Source organism: Thermobia domestica, chromosome 3, assembly GCF_964235325.1.
Source record: "Thermobia domestica chromosome 3, izTheDome1.hap1.1, whole genome shotgun sequence".
Lineage (NCBI taxonomy): Eukaryota > Metazoa > Arthropoda > Insecta > Zygentoma > Lepismatidae > Thermobia > Thermobia domestica.
This window is the reverse complement of record NC_137456.1, coordinates 14,105,767-14,126,311: the sequence shown is the minus strand read 5'-3', so window position 1 is coordinate 14,126,311 and position 20,545 is coordinate 14,105,767. Positions and strand designations below refer to the sequence as shown.

The 20,545-nt window shown below is 35.9% G+C and overlaps 1 protein-coding gene and 1 long non-coding RNA gene across 2 annotated transcripts in view; one reads left to right on the top strand and one right to left on the bottom strand.

Moving 5' to 3' along the window:
• The window catches only part of LOC145682419 (gamma-aminobutyric acid receptor subunit rho-3-like), a 75,417-nt gene that overhangs the window by 19,029 nt on the left and 35,843 nt on the right, over positions 1 to 20,545 (top strand). Inside the window, exons 2-3 of the mRNA XM_081754045.1 lie at positions 4,512 to 4,648; positions 18,877 to 18,974. Coding sequence (XP_081610171.1) covers positions 4,623 to 4,648; positions 18,877 to 18,974 — 124 coding nt within the window. The 5' untranslated portion in view covers positions 4,512 to 4,622. The remainder of the gene's footprint in view (positions 1 to 4,511; positions 4,649 to 18,876; positions 18,975 to 20,545) is intronic.
• Positions 8,249 to 14,922, bottom strand: LOC145681385 (uncharacterized). The gene is made up of 2 exons (XR_014130765.1): positions 14,426 to 14,922; positions 8,249 to 8,756 (listed from the first exon to the last, which is right to left on the bottom strand). It is a non-coding gene; the product is annotated as an uncharacterized LOC145681385 (long non-coding RNA).

The window sequence follows — 20,545 nt, the reverse complement described above, 5'->3', positions numbered from 1 at the left end:
TAAAATACCCCGTATGGATTTTTCAAGACATGAATTATGCCATATTACCATATTATTAATAAAGCATTTATTTTATGAAAAGTGAGCAAAATTCCTTGAGTCTATTTTGCGAAAATTGTCCGGAAAGACCGCATCCCGAAGAATAAACTATCACTTCAGGATTTTTCCCAGGTAAATGACTTATACCACTGTATGTGATTGCTAATGAAATATTAATGTATATTAGATAATAACTAAACTAAAGAAAATTCTACCCACTGAAACAAAGTTACTACTTTTAAAATTTATAATATTTTCTCATCTTGAATATTGTGATGTAGCTCTATCAGACTTAAACGAAGAATTAGTGTTGCGGTTACAATGTATTCCAAATGTCTGCATTATCATTTGCTTATCATCTCAAGCGACCAAACCATGTAACTCGCTACTACAGAAAGCTGGGCCCTTTGAAACTTGCCGGTAGACGTTATTTGCATCGACTTACACTTCTCTTTAAGACTTTGCGAGTTGAACAACCTTCCTACTTATTTCAACGATTGCAACCAATAAATGGTCATCATGATGACGGTACAAGTTCAAGTGTAAATAAACTAGGGATGCTCAAAACCGGTTTTTATAAACAACCGGAAAGCGGTTTCTAGAAAAACCAAACCCCGAAAACCGACATTTCGGTTTTCTCCAAAACCGGTTTCGGTTTTTCTAAAAACCGAAAAACCGGTTTTTGTGCCCGCCACTGGAATAAACGCCTTTCTCTTTCCCTACACTCATCGAAATATTACTTGAATGCGTTGTTTGCATTCACTATACGTGTATGGAATGATCTTCCACCCAACATAAGGCAATCTCATTCAAGCGATCTATTTTAAAAGTCGGTTGAGCAGACTATTCATGAGTTTCTTTAGGCTTACTGATTTTTGACAAAAATGCTGATTTTTATTCTTCTTACTTTTTACTTGTTTCTCATATTCCACTAAATGTATCTGAATATACTATACAGTATGTTTATTTGTAGTAATCTATGTGTGTGTATGCGTGAGTGTGACTGTAATTTTTGTTTGTTATATTATGTACTGTATATTAATTTGAACATTAAATCCTGATCATTGTATGGTCAAGTGGGAGACAAGCGATGATTAGCCTTAAGGTTGGTTTAAAGAGACAAGTTTCGCCGATAGATGTCACTACAGTCTTCGTATCTCTCTCATGTATTTTTTTACCTTTCAGGAAAATTCACGATTTCTCTTACAAATTTCAAGTTACAGACTTCAAATTTTTAGAGAAAGAACTTCATAAGCTACCAAAGGCATCAATCCATACCGATATTTTTATTTAGAATTTTCTTCATTGTTAAAACAGTATATTGTTGAATATTTGGATATTCGGTTTCAACAATTAAGAAATTTCAACAATGAAAAAATACTAAATAAAAAATCGGCACGGATTTTTGCCTTCGATAGGTTATGAAGTTTCTTCTCTAAAAATTTGAAGTCTATAGGCTGAAATTTATAAGAGAAATCGTGAATTTTCGTGAAAGTTAAAAAATACATCAGGAAAATACGAAGAGTGTAGTGACATCTATCGGCAAAACTTGTCTCTTTAAACCAACCTTAACTTCGCTATGTAAAATAAGATTAAATAAATAAGTAAAATAAACAAAATCATTTTATCCGTTTTCGAGAAAATCGCAGCTTTTTATTTTAATCCATCAGCAAAGTATGATTAATTTTGGGAATAGGGAGAAAATTCGAGTCCGTCCTCCCTAGAGACTCATACAAAAAACTTACGTTTAAAATTTTGTGCCAGTATGTTGAACGGTATGGCCTCTAGGCGATTGTACATTGATACATAGTACACCAGACAAACAAATGAATAAACGGCCGTACAAATTTAAAAATATCACATTTTCGGTACGTAGGTGCCAGTTTTGAATCTCAAGTTTGACATTTTTCACGATCACCATAATTTATTCTTTCCTATCGTCGGTCGAAAATAAAAAATGGAACGAGAAAATTTATTCAGAGGTCTTTACCTTCTATTCTTATATTTTGAAATTTTAAAATGCTTGAAAACCTTCCTAAATGGCTAAGAACTATCCACTGTAAATAATTTATTCCATTGCTGAGTAATCATTCAGCTTATCATGATACTTTCTAAATTCTAAATCCTTGTTGCCTTTCAAGCTCTTTGAAACTATGATCTCTCTTGTTTATGCCTTTATGCATCTGATTCTGTGTTCGTTCTGGATGGAGCTCCATTATTACTATCTTTGATCGTTTCTTTGATCCTATACGACACAGTATTTCAGTAACCTTAGGTTCATATGTTAACTTCTCAAGCTGTCAGTTTGGAAACTACTGTTACAAAGAGATTTAGAAAACTTCAGGTTGATAGGTAGGATAATGCTAAGCAAATGTGAAAAAAATACGCTGAGTTGATTAACTGATGAAGTTGAGCATGCATAGAAGCATGCCTAATATTCTGTTCTTGCAACAGAGATAAAATTGACCGTTTGCAGTTGCGTTCATGCGAGTAGCAGTAAGGTGAAATGACTACCGTAATGAAAAAAATCCGCTAAATGTGAAATGAGATCTGTCATATGACTTCTGAACGCCAAAGTACAGAATTCAGGTGACATCCATTGAGAATTGAGCCACTTATGGACCTACAATAATGACTGAAGAAGAGGTTAGGCAGTGATGCAGAGGATTTCGGGAAGGACGTTGACATATTCATGACAATGAGCGAAGCGGGAGTCCTAGGGTTCAGACGGACGATCTGATGGAACGCGTTAACGAGAAAGTGCGATCCAATTACCGGTTGGCAATAACTGAACTCGCCAAAAAGTTTTCAGAAGTATCTGCGGAAACAGTGCATCGAATTTGAATTAACAAGTTGATTGTTATGTGCGAGATGGGTGCCAAAATTGCTGACAGACGTTCATAAAGAGCAAAGAATGACAACTGCATGTGATTTTTTGGCTTTCTGGGAAGAGACTGAAGATAACCTTACTTCTCATGTGGTGACTGGGGATGAAACTTGGATATCGTACGCTACAGGGGAGTCGAAGCAGCAATTAATGCATTTGCGACAGTCGAGTTCCCCTAAAGCAAAGAAATTCAAACAAACAAACGCTCACCGAATAATTCAGAAAATAATTCAGTCCACAAGATAATGGTAACCGCGTTTTGAGACCAAAAGGGTATGATTCTTCTGGAATTTTTGGAACAAGGACGAAAAATTACAGCAGATGTGAATTGCCAAACACTGAATAATCTGTGATGTGCCATCCAAAATTGGCGGAGAGGAATGCTACGCTCTGGAATTCTGATTCATGACCACGACTGCTTGTACTTTTGAGGCAATTTAAAAATTCCGACGACAACTATTCAATTATCCCCCTTACAGCCCCGACCTTGCTTCTAGTGATCATCAGAAGAAATGAGCTCTATCGAAGTGTTTCAACGACAGTGAACTGTTCAAGATATGAGTTCTGAACTGGCTGCACTCTCAGGAGGTAGTACTTTTACACATAGGGTATACGAGAGCTTGTGCCCCACTTCCAGAAATTTCTTGAAGTTCATAGTGACTACGTCGAAAAATAGCCAAAGTATGTACTTGTATATTAATCAATAAATTTATTCTCCTAGTATTTTCTTCCTTTTACAAAAAAAAAAAAAAAAAGTCGGTCTTTTTCCTGACATGCGCCTCGTATTTTTGCAACGGAATTTCTTACCCAAAGTATTTTCTTTCACCGTTTACACAGTATGATAAGTGTAGTAGTTTTGTATGCTATTTTTGTTGTAAAATGTTTCAACTTTGTAAGTCTCCATTTTTTCGTATATTGCACTATGCCAAGGGCGACGATCCTGGGGAGCCGGGGAGGCCCGGTCCCCCCCCTTCAAAGCTCATGTGGGGCTCCCTATTGTATTTATGAATATACAATATTAGGCATAATTTGAATGCAATTTGTCTTAAAATCCTCATATATATATACCTTCTGCATCTGAATGGGCCCTCAAATTTACAGAGAAATCGGCGCCCTTGTGCTATGCCTCTATGACGTTTTGCTTTTCCATAGGACGCATGCTTTTGAAGCAAACTGTAGGTACAGAGGCTCTTTGTTACTGAAATAAGTTGGATTTTATTATTTGTAAATATTCCTTATCACAAACTCTTCAACACCATTAACGCCCTCTCCCGCTGGTCTAGTGTTTTAACTCACACGTCTTTGGAACATATGACCAGGATTCGTTTCCCAGTGAGAGATTTTGAAATAAGAATCCATTACGGTTCACGTCAATTATGGCTTGGTGTTCAGTGGAAACGCTAAGCTTCGAGTAAGCGATTCCGCTGCAGATTTATTTTTGATATTTCTGAGTGAAAGAAGAAAAGGTATATTTTTCATAAATTTAATTTTGACAAAATTACTGATAAATATTGTTTTTTGTTTGTTTGCTGCTTATGCACAATAATAATTTAAAAATTAATCCATAATGCAATATGTTTTGAAGGTGACAGTAAAACTATTTGGAAACCTCAATTTACAAAGAAGATGAAGTCCTTGGTGCAGACCAATGATAGACCTATGACATGGGAAATGGATTAGAAACTTCCGAATCAAAATGAGTATTAAACTTCAAGTATTACTGTAAGTATGACAGAAAAAATCATACTATAAATGGCGGGTGGGTGTATAAAGTGCGTTACGTCAAAAGTTAGTGTTTGAAAGTTCGCATTTGAAAGTTCAAATATTAAATCCAAAAATTCGGTTTTGGGTTTCAGACATAAATCGAAAATACAGTCTTATTAACATGAAGAGCTACACCAACGAATCATTTTCCCAAAAGTGGATTTTGGATTTATGTCTGAACTTTCAAATGCGATTTCTCTAAAACAGTAATTTTTAAATTAACACACTTTGCACACCCACCCACCAAATGTAATACATTAGAATGTAACGTATTTAATTTCAAGTAATTTAACAGAGTTCAGTAAGAGCTGATATTTCCATTTTTGAGTTTTTATTCACGATATTAAAAGCGTTAATTTGTTGTTATGAATAATGAGATGATATTACATTGCTAAATACTCTGTGTGAGGAAGTTTATTTTGCTGAACAGAGATAATGTAAACAAATTAAATTTACAGCCACAACTAGAAGAGAAAATATAATTAACCAAAATGTCAGTATAAAGTAACATGTAGAAAGTTAATACCCACTCTACCTAACGAAACTGTTTTGTCTTTTGCTGAGTTTAATATAGGCGTAAAGACAGAATGAATAAATGTACAAAATTATGTTAGAATAACTAAAATAACTTAGAATAATTAAAAATAATGTTAGAATAATTATGTTAGAATCCAATTATGCTAGAATAACGTAATAATAAAAACAGGGCATCTATCGTTTTTATTATTACGATATTCTAACATTATACGTATTGCAACAACACAATTTGACATCTTTGAAATTCAGTCTCAAATTTTGAACCATTTCCGTCTGACCGCTTCAATTCGTTTCCTTTCCAGTGTTTGTAGATTTCCTTAAGAAAATTTCCCTCGACTGACAAAATTTTCCATTTTCTCCCTCGATTGTTGAGTGTCCAATTCCTATGATAGAAGTTATATGATAATATTAATTTAGTCATGTTAAAGGAAGTGCCAAAAACATTTGTTTTATTCATTTGCTTTTTACTTCTATTTTTCACTTTTTCCTTTACTTTTTACCACGAAAAATACAAATCCACCAACAATGAGTCCAAATTATGCTAATTTAAACACACATAAACTATTGCTATTATTTTATTGTTTTTTTTCTGAAGAACAAAGAAAAATTTAAGCATTTATATGGTCAATCAGTCAGTACTAGAATTTGCCTGAATTTTTACGTTTCATTGAAAAATTCCCTTTCCCCTTTTTGCTAAATTTACCTATTAAATTTCCCTAGATTAGGGAAATTTCTCTCAAACTGCAAACACAACTTCTTTCTACCCTGATTGACGTACTCAGCGATCACTTAACATTCCACTAACAACGGCCAGGCATACACATGAATCTCCAGTGTTTCCACCTCAACCATCTTAGGTATTGAAAACTACACTATTTGTGTTTCCACTATTTTGATAACATCTGTATATTGTGAAGGTAGCGTTTCATTCAAAACCCTTAACTAGACGTTTCAATATTTAATAGATATAATCCCACACAGCAATGAAATATTTTCAAAACGTTTCTAAAACGTGCCATCATTTTCCTTCAGAAAATGTATCCTACTTCCCTTAAGGAAATATATTCCATATGTTGTTGAAAACATTTTCCACATAATACTGAAAATATTCTCTAAATACACTCAAAAACGTTGTAGAAATATTTTATACGCCGTTAGAAAAGTTTTCCTAAAAATGTTTTCTGTACGATTTCCAAACATTACTGAAAAAGTATTTGAAACGTTTTATACAATGTTAACGGAATGGTTTTTAAAATGTTTCTCATGGAATATTTTAAAATTATTTACCAATAACGCAGACAATATTTTCCTACATATGCCAAAATATTTTCTTTACATGACAAAATATATTTAGTGAATATTTTTTGTACATCACAGAAAATATTTAAAGAATAGTTTCTGTGCATGACAAAATATTTAGGGAATATTTTCTGTACATGACAAAATATTTACAGAATATTTTCTGTACATGATAGAACCCAAAGCCCATAGGCCAATTCGGTTACTACTGCAGATGCGAAAACAAGGTAAGATACAGAAGGAAATTTTTAAAATGCAGCAAGTTTTGTTTTTATATTAGTATACCGCCCAATAGTAACGAAAAGTACAACGCTGCCACTGTTGGACAACAACGAATGAAAGAAAGAAAGTTTGAAATTATTTGGACCAAAGGGAACGGAAAGACACAATGAAAAATATAGTGCAAGACCCAATTTCGCGTCCTTCGTATCTGCTCCCCCCCCCCCTCAACACCGTGGTTGCTACGCCTCTGGCGTGGATGTTGCATTTGCATGTTTATCCTTCACTGTGTCTCCTTTCAATTCTTCTCGGTGTAGCTAATTTCAAACCACACATTCTTTCATTCGTGTAGCCCGACATGATGTATGGTAACGCATTTTCTTTATTGAGCGGTACACTAGTACAAAAACAAAAGTGTTGCTGGAATTTAAAAGAGTCCTTACATATCTTACCGTGTTTCCATACCTGCAATAGTAACCGAGTTGGCCTATGGGCTCCGGACTTTTGCGTCACTCTGCATATACGGTATAACGGCTTCTTGCTGGGAACAAATAGTAGGTTGAAAACAAGGCGGCCAGGCTGTGACATAGCAGCTGGAAGAAAACATAAGATTCTTCTGTACAATTTTACCTGCTTAGACGTCTTTGCCTCACTCTGTCTTCATGACGAGGAACCATTGCGGCCCACAGACTCAAATCAAAAAAATAAATAAATAGATAAATAACTAAAAACAAAATAAAAATAAAATACCACTACTACTACTACTACTACTACTACTACTACTACTACTACTACTACTACTACTACTACTACTACTAATAATAATAATAATAATAATAATAATAATAATAATAAACAGTGTAAATTATAACTACGTAATGTTAACTTGCTCTCATAATTTTAAGCATTTTTTTTTAAACTCAAACTCTTATTTACACACAAAATGTTTCTGGGTGTTTCACTGGTACTACTGGTATGTGGACACGCCGTGCATATATGTTGGGGTGTCTTATGTGACTTACGACATTCAAACTGCACATCAGTGTGTTCACAATCGTCGCCTGCCAGTTTTGAAAGCGGCTGTATTGGATTTTTTTTTTTAATACGAAAAGGATTGAAGTTTAGACATCCATTTCAAGAAACAATTGTTGGCAATCCTTTTCCTATCTTAAAAATAATAAATCCAATATAGCCGCTTTGTAAATTGGCACGCGATGATTGTGAAGGCTCTAATTTGCAGTCTGAACCTCGCAACATCACATAAGATACCCCAACGTACATAGACGGCGTGGCCACATACCAGTAGTAGCAGTGGAACACCCTGAAGCATTCTGTGTGTAAATAAGATTTTGAGTTAATAATAATAATAATAATAATAATAAAAGCAGCTTAAAATTATGAGAGCAAGCTAACATTATGTAGTTATAATTTACACTGTACACTATAATAAATATACATCTATATAAGTTTATATCGGTTAGTAGTTAAATAAAAATATAAATGTACACTATTCTGGCATTATTTATTTAAATACTCTTCAGCAGCATCTTCATGCTGCTCGTATTATTTGTTTCTATACATTAAGAACAATCTTCTCAAATATCACATTAAGAACAATCTTCAACACTTGTTCTAGAAAATTATGTCACTGACACTAATTAAAAAAAAATCAACAACAATATTTATGTAAAATATGTTGCTGAAAATATGTTCTACAAATCTACGGCGCATGGGGAATAGATCTTTTCACGAAATGTCACTTTTTGCAACTTTCAAGAAATATCACATTGTTGAATAACCAGAAAACGTATTTGCTTCTTTATAATGTCACTTTTGATTACCACAACTAACTATAAATTCGACGCTGCGAATTGTCAGTTAAAGTTCTGTGGAACTGCAGCTGAATTCTTAACTGATCTTCTTGTTCGTCTCTGTATGACATGTTGAAGCCAAATCCCAATAATCTACGCGATCTCATCGTTAGTTACGTTTCTCTTGTGTTACACAGTTTCTGAAAATAAAAATAATAGGCAGCGTTTAATAACATAATAACAGCAGGGAATGATTAAAGATCAATTATTACATCTTAAACTTACAAAAATATTTAAAATGTTTGTGTAGGACCTACAGCAGCTTGTGAAGACAATATTGTGTTACAAAAGTAACATCCTGAAGAAAATGTAAACGGCAAGGAAGACAACAGCTTCAGCTGAAAGTGACATACCTCAGACTGTAGCTTACTTACGGACGTTGTAACATGTTGAAGCGGTCACACATTTTTTTTTAAAAAGTATAGCATCTTATAAATATTAAACCTATTAAAAAAAAAATTGAAAACATGTGGCAGCATTTGAGTTGATGAAGAACTAGCGTCTCATTCCGAATGCTCTGATCTCAAATCTGGACCCGATCATCCTTTTTCCCTCAGTCGTACCAGGTGAATGCCGAGGTGGTTACTAAGGCCTTGATGACCGCTACCTTGCTTGATTTCTTTCCCCACGGAGCAGGCCATACATATTATTTTGCCTTATACAAATGAATAATTTTGATACGTTGCATTGCAAAGAATACAAAAAATCGCGAATATAGGAATGAATCATGAAATGCTCAAGAAAACTACCAACATGACAGAACAATTCAGTAAAAGGATGAAATGAAAGGTAAGGGGAAAAAACAAGGAATGTCCATGTGTGTGCTTTATTGGGTACTTTGTCCTATGAGATGGTGACTTTTGGTACTATTTGCCTGTATATATATATATGCATCCGTAGATGTAAAAATATCTATGTAAAAACAGGCAAAAGATTTGATTAAGCCCAGTAGCGTAGCCAGGATGTGTGTTTGGGGGGGGCCCAAGTGCTGTTATAGGTACATATAGAAAAATTACAAACAAAAAAATATATACACATAAAAATATATATAAAATTACAAACATCAAAGTACCAAAGTACATTGTCGGACCTCTTTGGGGGGGGGCCGGCCCCTCTGGGCCCCCCCCTTCCCTACGCCACTGATTAAGCCTATGCCTTTTTACGAGGTTTTCAATATTAAAACACCGTTTTCTCAAAAATACAATTTTGTGACATTCCTTCTATTTTCCCCTTACCCTTCAAATATACTCTATACATGTTCAACTCTCTCTTCCACGGACACTTAAATGGAACGTGTCACTTGAAGATGGGAAAATTGCGCATTTTGCTAAAATAAGGATTTTCAAAGTGTTTTGAATGTAATAACAGCGCTTGTAGTACATGCTTTTGGGAAATAAAGTTTACAGGAAGATGATTCTGACAAGTATTCATGGCACAATAGTATGTATTTAAAGCGAAGAAAAAATAAAAAGGGCGCCAGAAAGGTTTTTGTTTTTTTTTTTTTTTTAACAAGAATTTAAACATAGTGTATCCCTCTTCAAATGACAACTTCTTTGATTCTTTCCACTCTGAATCTAAGGTACGGCTTTTTTAATGCATTCAGTGCATTCACAACTTTATAAAGGTCTTACGTTGAAAAAAATGGAATCTTTAAGTTTAACGTCCCACGGTTATGCGGTTAGGCTAAAGGAGATGGTGATAATGAGAAATGAGTGAAATGGTGGAATGAAGAAAGTGGGAGGAAACGGGAGAACCCCGAGAAAACCCACGAGCACGGTATTTGCCACCACAAAGTCCACACGGCGCGAGCTGGGATCGAACCAGGGACCCCAAGCACTGGAGGTGAACGCTCTACAACTGAGCCACCGCGCCCTCGGGTCTTACGTTGAATGTTGTATATCTTAGCGCGAAAGCAACTAATTCGCCCAAGGAAAGTCCAAAATCTAATAAGAACCACTTCCAATCACTTGATCACCTTAATTGCACCAATAATATACCAACGAAAAGCTCAAAAACCTAGGTGGGTTTTTCCGGGCTGGGCCCAATTGGGCAAACCCTGAACACAATACAATACACACACACACACACATATATATATACGCAAATCACAAAAGAATAATTGTAATCTTTCGGCAAATCTAGTCTGATGGCCCCCTTTAATTTTATATATGCCAGGTGAAATATTTACATGTCGCCTGCCGCAAACCATTTAAGAGAAAATAAGAAAATTAGCGAAAGAATTATAATTTTTCAACAATTATTTCGAGCGGCACGCCAATAGTAAACCTGCAGGCAGAATTAGGTAATACTCAAGCAGACTGTTTTACCAAATTTTGACGCATTTCTTGCATCTTCCGGTTTCTTTTTGCAGAACATGCACTAAACGAAAAGAAATCCTTAAGTTTAATATCCCACGATCATGTTGGTTAGGCTAAAGGAGACGGTGATAATGAAAAATGAAGAAAGTGGGAGGAAACGGGAGAACCCCGAGAAAACCCACGAGAAAGTCCACACGGCACGAGCTGGGATCGAACCAGGGACCCCAAGCACCGGAGGTGAACGCTCTATCACTGAGCAACCGCGCCCCCCTATGTACTAAATGAAGAGCTCTAAAAGAAAAAGCGAAACAACTTCTGTTAGGTGGCCAGTAAAAAAGCACGCATGCTATCTGAGTCAGGGCAGAAGCACAGCAGGGGGGCACGCATAAACGAGGATGGTGCAAAAACATTTACAATATTTGTAATTATTCTTATCTTCAAAAACACTTAATTTCGATCCTAAAAAAAAAAAATACCTTTCACAGCTAATACACGAGTGTTACACCGCCTTTCTTTCTTACCTTTACGACAGAAAATAGTGTATGTAGGGCTATTCCCTCTGTTCTGAATTTTTCTTCTTGAATAAATCTTTTCCACACTTTGCGCAGTTGATTTTACGCGCTTCACCATACCATGACTGTAGAAACTTTATAATCCTTCTCTCTTTATTACACAATTCTTTAAAAAAAAAAAAAAAAAAGTTTACATTACGGCCATCGCAGATGTTCACAACTGACGTATGAACCGGAAATTCCCGCCGCTTACTTCTACCCTATTTGCATTCAAAATCCATTTCAATAAGCTGTGCAATGATAGAAATAACTTACATTAACGCTCTCATTCCTTCACGAAAAATATTTCACATCATATTTTATCTATAAATTTTGTTCTCGGCGTAAACGTCTGCTCGAGAGAACCCAAGAATTATTATAACCCACTGGTGTATTTAAGGGGGGCTTCCGGGCTTAAGCCCCTTGAAATTGTACTTACTATATTAAAGTAAATGAATTATCTTGGAGAACAAAGTTAGCCAAGCCCTTCTCCCGTGAAAAAAAAAGTCGTAAATACGTCATTAAAATGGTAATATACGCGCAATTATCCCGTCACCAAAATAGAAATGTACGTGCCTACTCCCTTCGGAAGCATCCCCTCGGCCCCCCCCCCCCCGCCTTCACCCTCCCTGACTCGGTTAGATGGCATTCGTGCTTTTTAGTAGCCCCGTAACACAGATTGGTTTGTATTTTTTGGGCTTCTTATCCACACATCAGGAATCAGTATAAATACGCAAATCGTAAAAGAATTGTAATTTTTCGACAATTATTTCTGACGGTCGCCTTGAATTTATAAGTGAAAAATTTATACGTCGCTTGGCGAAAATCATTAAATAGACAACAAGAAGGAAAGTAGCGAAAGAATTATATTTCACTAAGTATTTCGAGCAGTGCTTCTTCCAGACTTGTCTTTGGGAGGGCAGTGGCTCCCCGGAGCAGACCAAAATAATACGTTTATAATAATAACTAGAATAGCACGAGCAATGCCCCCGGAACATTACTTTTGAATGAAACACTGCTTTCGAGTGGCACACCAGAAGTAAAACTGCACGCAGAATCATTATAACCTGTCATAAAAATGGTAATGTACGCATCTTTTTAAACTCTTTACTTTGAACAAGGCAGTGATATTATGACAGTACATAGTATTGCCGAATGAGCATTAGCGAAAAATGAAATCTTTTAGTTTTACGTCCCACGATTATGCCGGTTAGGCTAAAGGAGACGATGATTATGAGAAATGAATGTAATGGTGAAATGAAGAAAGTGGGAGGAAACGGGAGAACCCCGAGAAAACCCACGCACACGGTGTTTGTTCACCACAAAGTTCACTTGGCGGGGGCTGGGATCGAACCCGGGACCCCAAGCACCAGAGGTGAGCATTAGCGAGTGAAGGCGGGTTAGAGTCCCGCAGGGCACGTTGTTTTCTCTTTCCTTCTTGGGAACTGTAACTGCAGAAACCGGTTCAGATCAATTGGTCATTGTCACTGCCTTGACTAAAGTAAAGACTTGCCCGCATATTTTCCCTTTGGAAGCATCCCCTCGCTCCTGCTGACCTCCAACTTCGCAATGCTCTGACTCAGACAGTATTGGTGCGGGAAGCTTCTAGAACACAGGTCCCCCATATAGGTTAATAGATGTTTCTTTTCTGTATCAAAGTAAAATATTTAATTCACATAGTATTGCCGAGCGAGCGTTAGCAAGTGAAGGCGGGTTAGAGCCCCGCAGGGCACGTTGATTTCTGTCTTTATTACAGATAAATGGGAAGAGGAACCTGTGTTCTACATCAATACACGTAGTACAGGCTGATTTATATTTTTTGCACTGTAGTTTTTACGTCATACATCCGGCAACGTATATATATACGCAAATCATAAAAGAATAACTATACTTTTTCGACAATTACTTCTGACGCTCCTTTTGAATTTTATCTATTCCATGTGACGTATTTCAAATCGCCTAGCGCAAATCTTTAGGAGACAATAAGGCTTGTGTATAGCCCGCTCCCCCCAGTTCTTTGTCACCGGAACTGGAAGAGTCAGTACTACTACTACTTATATCGAGAACAGAACCAAACCAACCCCTGCGGGGCTTCTAACCCGTTCCTACTACTATTGCTACTAACTACCACCACTACTACTACTATTGCTACTAACTACTACTACTACTGCTACTATTACTACTACCGCTACTAAAGCTACTACTACTACTTATACTAAAGCTTCCTTACCGCAAGATTTACATCTTAAATCTTTATAACATGCAATTCCGATTCATTATGAACTAGTATGAATCGTTAGAATCACTATGATTCGTTAAAAATCATTGGGGGGAGCGGGCTATACTCAATCCGACAATAAAAAGAAAATTATTAAAAGAATCTATTTTTCAGCAATTATTTCGACTGGTGAGCCAAAAGTAAACCTTCACGGTATTTTATGTATAGAGATGAAAAATAGAAATCTAGCATCCCATACCTTTATTAATTTGTAAACATAAATTTCTCGATAATACATAGTATACATGAGAACACCCTGATCTGCGTTTCTTGTGTTCTATTACCATTTCTACATGAAATACCATAAATTTTCTACGTAGTGCAATATAAGAAGTACCCATGTGCACAAGACATGCGATATGCCTTAAATCCCCCCCTCCACACACACATAGTCATAGATAAAGTACAAGGGCACTACACATGCAGATATGCAGATATAAAGTACAGGTACGTTCTTTTTTTATTTTCGTATCAGTCGATAAGTAAATAAAAGTCACTTTGTTACCCCCTTTGTAAGTTCGTACATACTCAATGAATAATCCCTAAAAGTATGAGCGTCCTGCTTATTCGGGAACTGATGCAGCTTCATGTACACTATACAGACACTCAATCACTTATAAAGACAATAAAACTAAATTATTTTATGTAATCGTTATACTTACCGACTTTTCTTGTCTTTCTTTCTTTCTTCTTCACTATTAACAGAGTTGAGGTGTGCCTCCGACTTCGGAAAAGTCTTCTTTAATTTCAAATCACTCATTAACTAATTAAAATTGGGTATATTACCAACTTTTTAAGTAGGTAGATATTCAATGAATAATTCCTGGCTCCTTAACTATAACCCTTTTTCTATATAAAGATATCTTCTTCAACATGACTGAATATAGTGAGATTTATTTTATTTTATTTATTTATTTTTTAAATATTCCTTCTTGTCTTGACTTGTGAATTCAACATAGCGCGCAAGGAATGCTGGTACCTTTGATAAACAAATGACGGTTGATGTAGCGATGCTAATTAGCAATCTCACACACTGGATATCATAAATTTCAAATTTTTAACAAATATATTTCTTTGGTGCTGCTATAATTAGTATAATGATTGGTAATAATGCTACTACGATACTCTCGTGAGAGAATTTATTCAACATTCGATAAAATATTCTGCAAATAATTCTAAAATATTACATGAAAATATTTCATTTAAGTTACAGGACAAGATAACAAACACATTTCCATACAAAATTAATAGGAGTTTTAAAAATATTTCTTATCTTACGAACGAATTTATTTTTAAAATATTCGAAATATTTTAAAAATTATATTTCATATGTTTTCTTGTAACAATAAAAAAGAATGTAAATGACATGTTGGAAAACATTTTATTCTGTTTATACGCCTATTCTGTTTCCTTTATCATGTATGTAAAACATTTTTTGTGTTACTTAGAAAACATTTTCTCTCTCAACTAGGGGTAAAAGTACGGGGGGACGCCACCCCCACCTCGAGAAAATATATACGGCGTCTACCCAGTTCCTAAAAAAAATTACAATGGGCAAAGATAGGCAGGGTGAACGACGTGACGTCATCCGCTACCTACCGTCCCCCAACCTTTTCAGATCCACTTTTACCCCTGCTCTCAACATTGAAAACATATTACATTACATTCAACACAATATTTCTATTACAATTTGTGAAAATTTTCCATACATTATTTTCCTACTAACGTTCTAAACATGCACATCCTGTTCAGTGGCATATTTACGATTTTGTTTTGTGGAGGGAATCTTTGCTAACTTTATTCCTGAAAATGTGAAAATTGTGCAGGATATTTCATTTACTTTAATATAGTAAAACAATTTCGGGGGAGGATTAAGCCCGGAAAGCTTATTTAACGCCAATGCTTCCCGTAGTTAATTAAATGTTCTCCAAACACATTTTAAAAAATAGTTCCGGCATATAGTTGGGATACTTCTCAGATATAACAAGGAATATGTTTTCTCCAGTAACGGAAGAGTATATTCTGAAAACATGTAAAAATGTTTCTATAATAGACCTATATCAGAAAATGTTGTTCACTAAAGACACAAAATATCTTCCAAAACACAATGGAAAACATTTTCTATTCATTTTTAATGTTTTCTTTTAACTGTTTTAAAGTTTTATATTCAAAATTCCATAAAATATTCTGGAAATAATACTAAAATATCATACGAAAATACTTAATTTAAGTTATAGGAGAAGATTACCAAAATACTTTTGTAAAAATTAAGTAAACCTTTTTAAAACATTTCTGAAAAATATTTCTTATATTACGAAATAATTTATTTTTAAAATATTCTAAATGTTTTTAAAAATATATATTTAATACGTTTTCTCGTAAAAATAGAAAATATTACAAATAACGAATTAGAAAACATTTTTTAAATATGTGGAATATATTTCGTTTGATTGCTTTCCGTATCATATATGGAAAACATTTTTAGTATCATTTCGAAAATATTTCCCTTCTCAACAGTGAAAACATATTAAATTAGATCCAAAACAATATTTCTAATATATTTTGTGAATATTTTCCTGGTTTTACTTTCCGGCAAGCATTCTCAAAATGTACTCCAGGTAATTTCTAAAATGTTTTACAAACATTTTTGGGAAAATATTTTTGGGAAATATTCGGAATACATTGGGGAAACCAGCATGGAAATCTTCAGAGAAGGAAAACCTTTTGAAAACCAAGGAAAATATTTTCTTTTGATTGAGGAAATATTCCTTGCTGTGTGGGATCTCATTGAGTTCTTTCAACTGTAAATCAAATTCTGTTTTAAATTATAGATCCATGTCCCAAGTAGCCATTGGCACTCAAAATTAACGATAATCTAAACAAAAGCAAAATTTATTTGCATTTAGAAACTTTCTAAACTTTTGATTCCTTATCTTTTTATAAGAAACTAGCCTTCGGCTAACTGGGCTCCGCCCCCAGACCCCCGCCGAATTTCAAGTTTTTCCTACTTCAACTACCTAAAAGATCCCAAGAAAACGCCCATTTAAATAACATGAGAATTCCTTCATCCCCCTTTAGACTTCTTAAAAATTAAAACTACTCACCTTTGGCAATTTTCCTGTGAGTTAGTCTCGAAAGGCTACAATCATGCCAAATTTCATTATTCTCCAGAGGTTGTTCAGTCTACATTTGGACAATTTCGACTTACCTAAAAAATTAGAAGAATTCATGACGCCAGGTCCGTAAGTGTTCGATGTGTTTCCCTTGGTTCCTAACAATAGCCCGACAGCATAATTTCCACTGTGATAGGCTTCTCTGAAGAACTGGGAGGGGAATCTTGTCCAATTCTCTTTGCACAGCTCTCCAAAGTCCTTCCACAGTTGTCATACGCCGCTTTCCCAAAGCCCGCTTCAGCAATCCAAATCCACAATAGTCCATAGGACTTGCATCTGGAGATTTAACAGGTACCTCATTAAAAGGTATCACCTGTATACCATTTGCCTCCTCTATCTCCCTGTAGAATGCGAGGGACGATCGTGAGGTATGTGATGAGGGCTTATCGATGTGAATGCGCACCAGATTGGCGTCATTTCCGTACATTGTTGGAATCTCATGCTTGTAGATCGGCCGCATGATCTGCTCCTGAAAATACTGCGAATTTATTTTGCAGTTCTTCGCCACCCTACGAATCTTCAGTTTACCTCGGTAACAGTAGCCAGTAACGACCATGAACCCTTTTGGGAAGGATTCTTTACAGACGCTGACCCACCTTCTGAAGTTCTTGGCGCCTTTCTCTGGGTACATGATGGCTCTCGGTTTGCCGCAGACGGAAAGATAAATCCATGCTTCATCGAGCGTTACGACGTACATCCACCTTTGTTTTGCTAGATGCCTTTCGTGCAGCTTCCGGGCGTTACACTTTCGTTCCTTTTGGTGGGCATCCGTGAGAAGATGGCCGCGAGCTTTCATGACTTTTTCCAGCTTGAGTTGATGGTGTAACGTCCGGCTCACAGTCCCCAAAGACACGTCAAGACGATTAGCCATACACCTTTCTGTTGGCGGATTTTCTTGCATTGCCATTTTGCGAAGTTTCCTCTGCATGGTGGAGGTGGCCTTGGTACATTCCCTCTTCCTAGGCGACTTCGTTGGTGATCCAAATGGTGGAGCTTCTTTTTAATAACATTTTTTATTCCACTTAAACTGGTGTTGCAACCATTCTTCTTGCACTGTTTTCTAATGACAGAAATACTAAAGTGGGCGTCATAAAGAGCCGCAACATAGCCTTCCTAAAAACGGCTTAGTTTGGGCGACATTTTGGTCACAGAGCGGAAACCCATACACTTGGAAACAAATTTAACACAACACTCACAACAATGGTCCTGTTTTGTGCGTTATTGTCATCCGCACGGAAAAACAATTCCGTTCCCAGGAAGCCACTGCACAACACTGCAGGACGCCACGATCCAGGTCGGGTGAGTCCATTCTGCCCAGGAGGGGGAAGAAACGAAATCGGCCAAACGTAGGCTGAACAACCTCGGTAATCCTGCAGGAAGTTCCTAAACATATTGGGGTGCAAACGATGCCCCATTTAAATAAGATAGGAAAGATTTTTCAGTTCCCCATAAAACTATTCTAAAGTTGGAAATTTTTATTTTTGGTAGTGATAACGAAAACGTACAAGCATACCGAATTTCAAGTTGCGATTTCAATTCCAAATACCGAAAATATGAGATTATAGATCCGAAGAAACGAGCATTTAAATAACATTGGGAATTTTTTCATCTCCCCTTTAGACCCCCCTAAAAATTAAAAATATTCACGTTTGGCACTTTTTCTGTGGGTTAGTCCCAGAAAGCTACAATCATACCAAATTTCAACTTTCCATGTCAACCGGAAGTACCCCTTTATTTTATGTGAGTCAGTTATATGTTTTGTTGTGTGTGGGGGGTGGGTGGGGGGTAATTATGACCGAGAAGAATTAGTACAATTCTTATTTGCTACAATTGCACGTCTACAGTCCACTTATCAGTTAGTCATAAGAATCTGCAACTCTTCTTTTAAAATTACGGTATACAATTAATTAGCTACACACTCATCGTAAACTATTTTCCAGGTTGATTTTGTTGCTTGAGAGGTCGGAACAAGGGACTTACTCTTCGTTTTACATCAATGAATCAGAATACAACAGTAAGAAGCCGGATATGCAAGATGGTAAGTACACTCAACTCCTATTCGAAAACGAACCAAATATTTGTAGAAGGCCTTATGCAGAATCGTTTTTACGTATGATTAGCGTCATACTAAAAACCTGACTACTGCTGGAAACATTTGTTAGTCGAGCTCTTTAGTATGGTACTAATCACTCGTCAGAACGACTCTGCATAAGGCCCATAGAGTTTTAACCCTTTGCGTACCATTGATATCCATGTGGATGTCATGAAAATATATCCTTTATTAAGGGTCGTATTAATCCTGGAGATGATGAAATTTTTTAGTGGATACAAGGCAACACTTAGTTCTACTATTTCTCGTTAGGTGACTAGCGTACCAGTGATATCCATGTGGATGTAATGAAAACGTATCCTTTATTAAAGGGTCGTATTAACTCTGGAGATGATGAAATTTGTTAGTGGATGCAAGGCAAGACTTAGTTCTACTATTTCTCCTTAGATGACTAGCGTACCAGTGATATCCATGTGGATGTCATGAAAATATATCCTTTATTAAGGGTCGTATTAATCCTGGAGATGATGAAATTTGTTAGTGGATGCAAGGCAAGACTTAGTTCTACTATTTCTCCTTAGATGACTAGCGTACCAGTGATATCCATGTGGATGTCATGAAAATATATCCTTTATTAAGGGTCGTATTAATCCTGGAGATGATGAAATTTGTTAGTGGATGCAAGGCAAGACTTAGTTCTACTATTTCTCCTTAGATGACTAGCGTACCAGTGATATCCATGTGGATGTCATGAAAATATATCCTTTATTAAGGGTCGTATTAATCCTGGAGATGATGAAATTTTTTAGTGGATGCAAGGCAAGACTTAGTTCTACTATTTCTCCTTAGATGACTAGCGTACCAGTGATATCCATGTGGATGTCATGAAAATATATCCTTTATTAAGGGTCGTATTAATCCTGGAGATGATGAAATTTGTTAGTGGATGCAAGGCAAGACTTAGTTCTACTATTTCTCCTTAGATGACTAGCGTACCAGTGATATCCATGTGGATGTCATGAAAATATATCCTTTATTAAGGGTCGTATTAATCCTGGAGATGATGAAATTTTTTAGTGAATGCAAGGCAAGACTTAGTTCTACTATTTCTCCTTAGATGACTAGCGTACCAGTGATATCCATGTGGATGTCATGAAAATATATCCTTTATTAAGGGTCGTATTAATCCTGGAGATGATGAAATTTTTTAGTGGATGCAAGGCAAGACTTAGTTCTACTATTTCTCCTTAGATGACTAGCGTACCAGTGATATCCATGTGGATGTCATGAAAATATATCCTTTATTAAGGGTCGTATTAATCCTGGAGATGATGAAATTTTTTAGTGGATGCAAGGCAAGACTTAGTTCTACTATTTCTCCTTAGATGACTAGCGTACCAGTGATATCCATGTGGATGTAATGAAAATATATCCTTTATTAAGAATCGTATTAATCCTGGAGATGATGAAATTTTTTAGTGGTTACAAGGCAACACTTAGTTCTACTATTTCTCGTTAGGTGACAGCACCTTACTAACAGAGAAGAAAAATGTATTGCC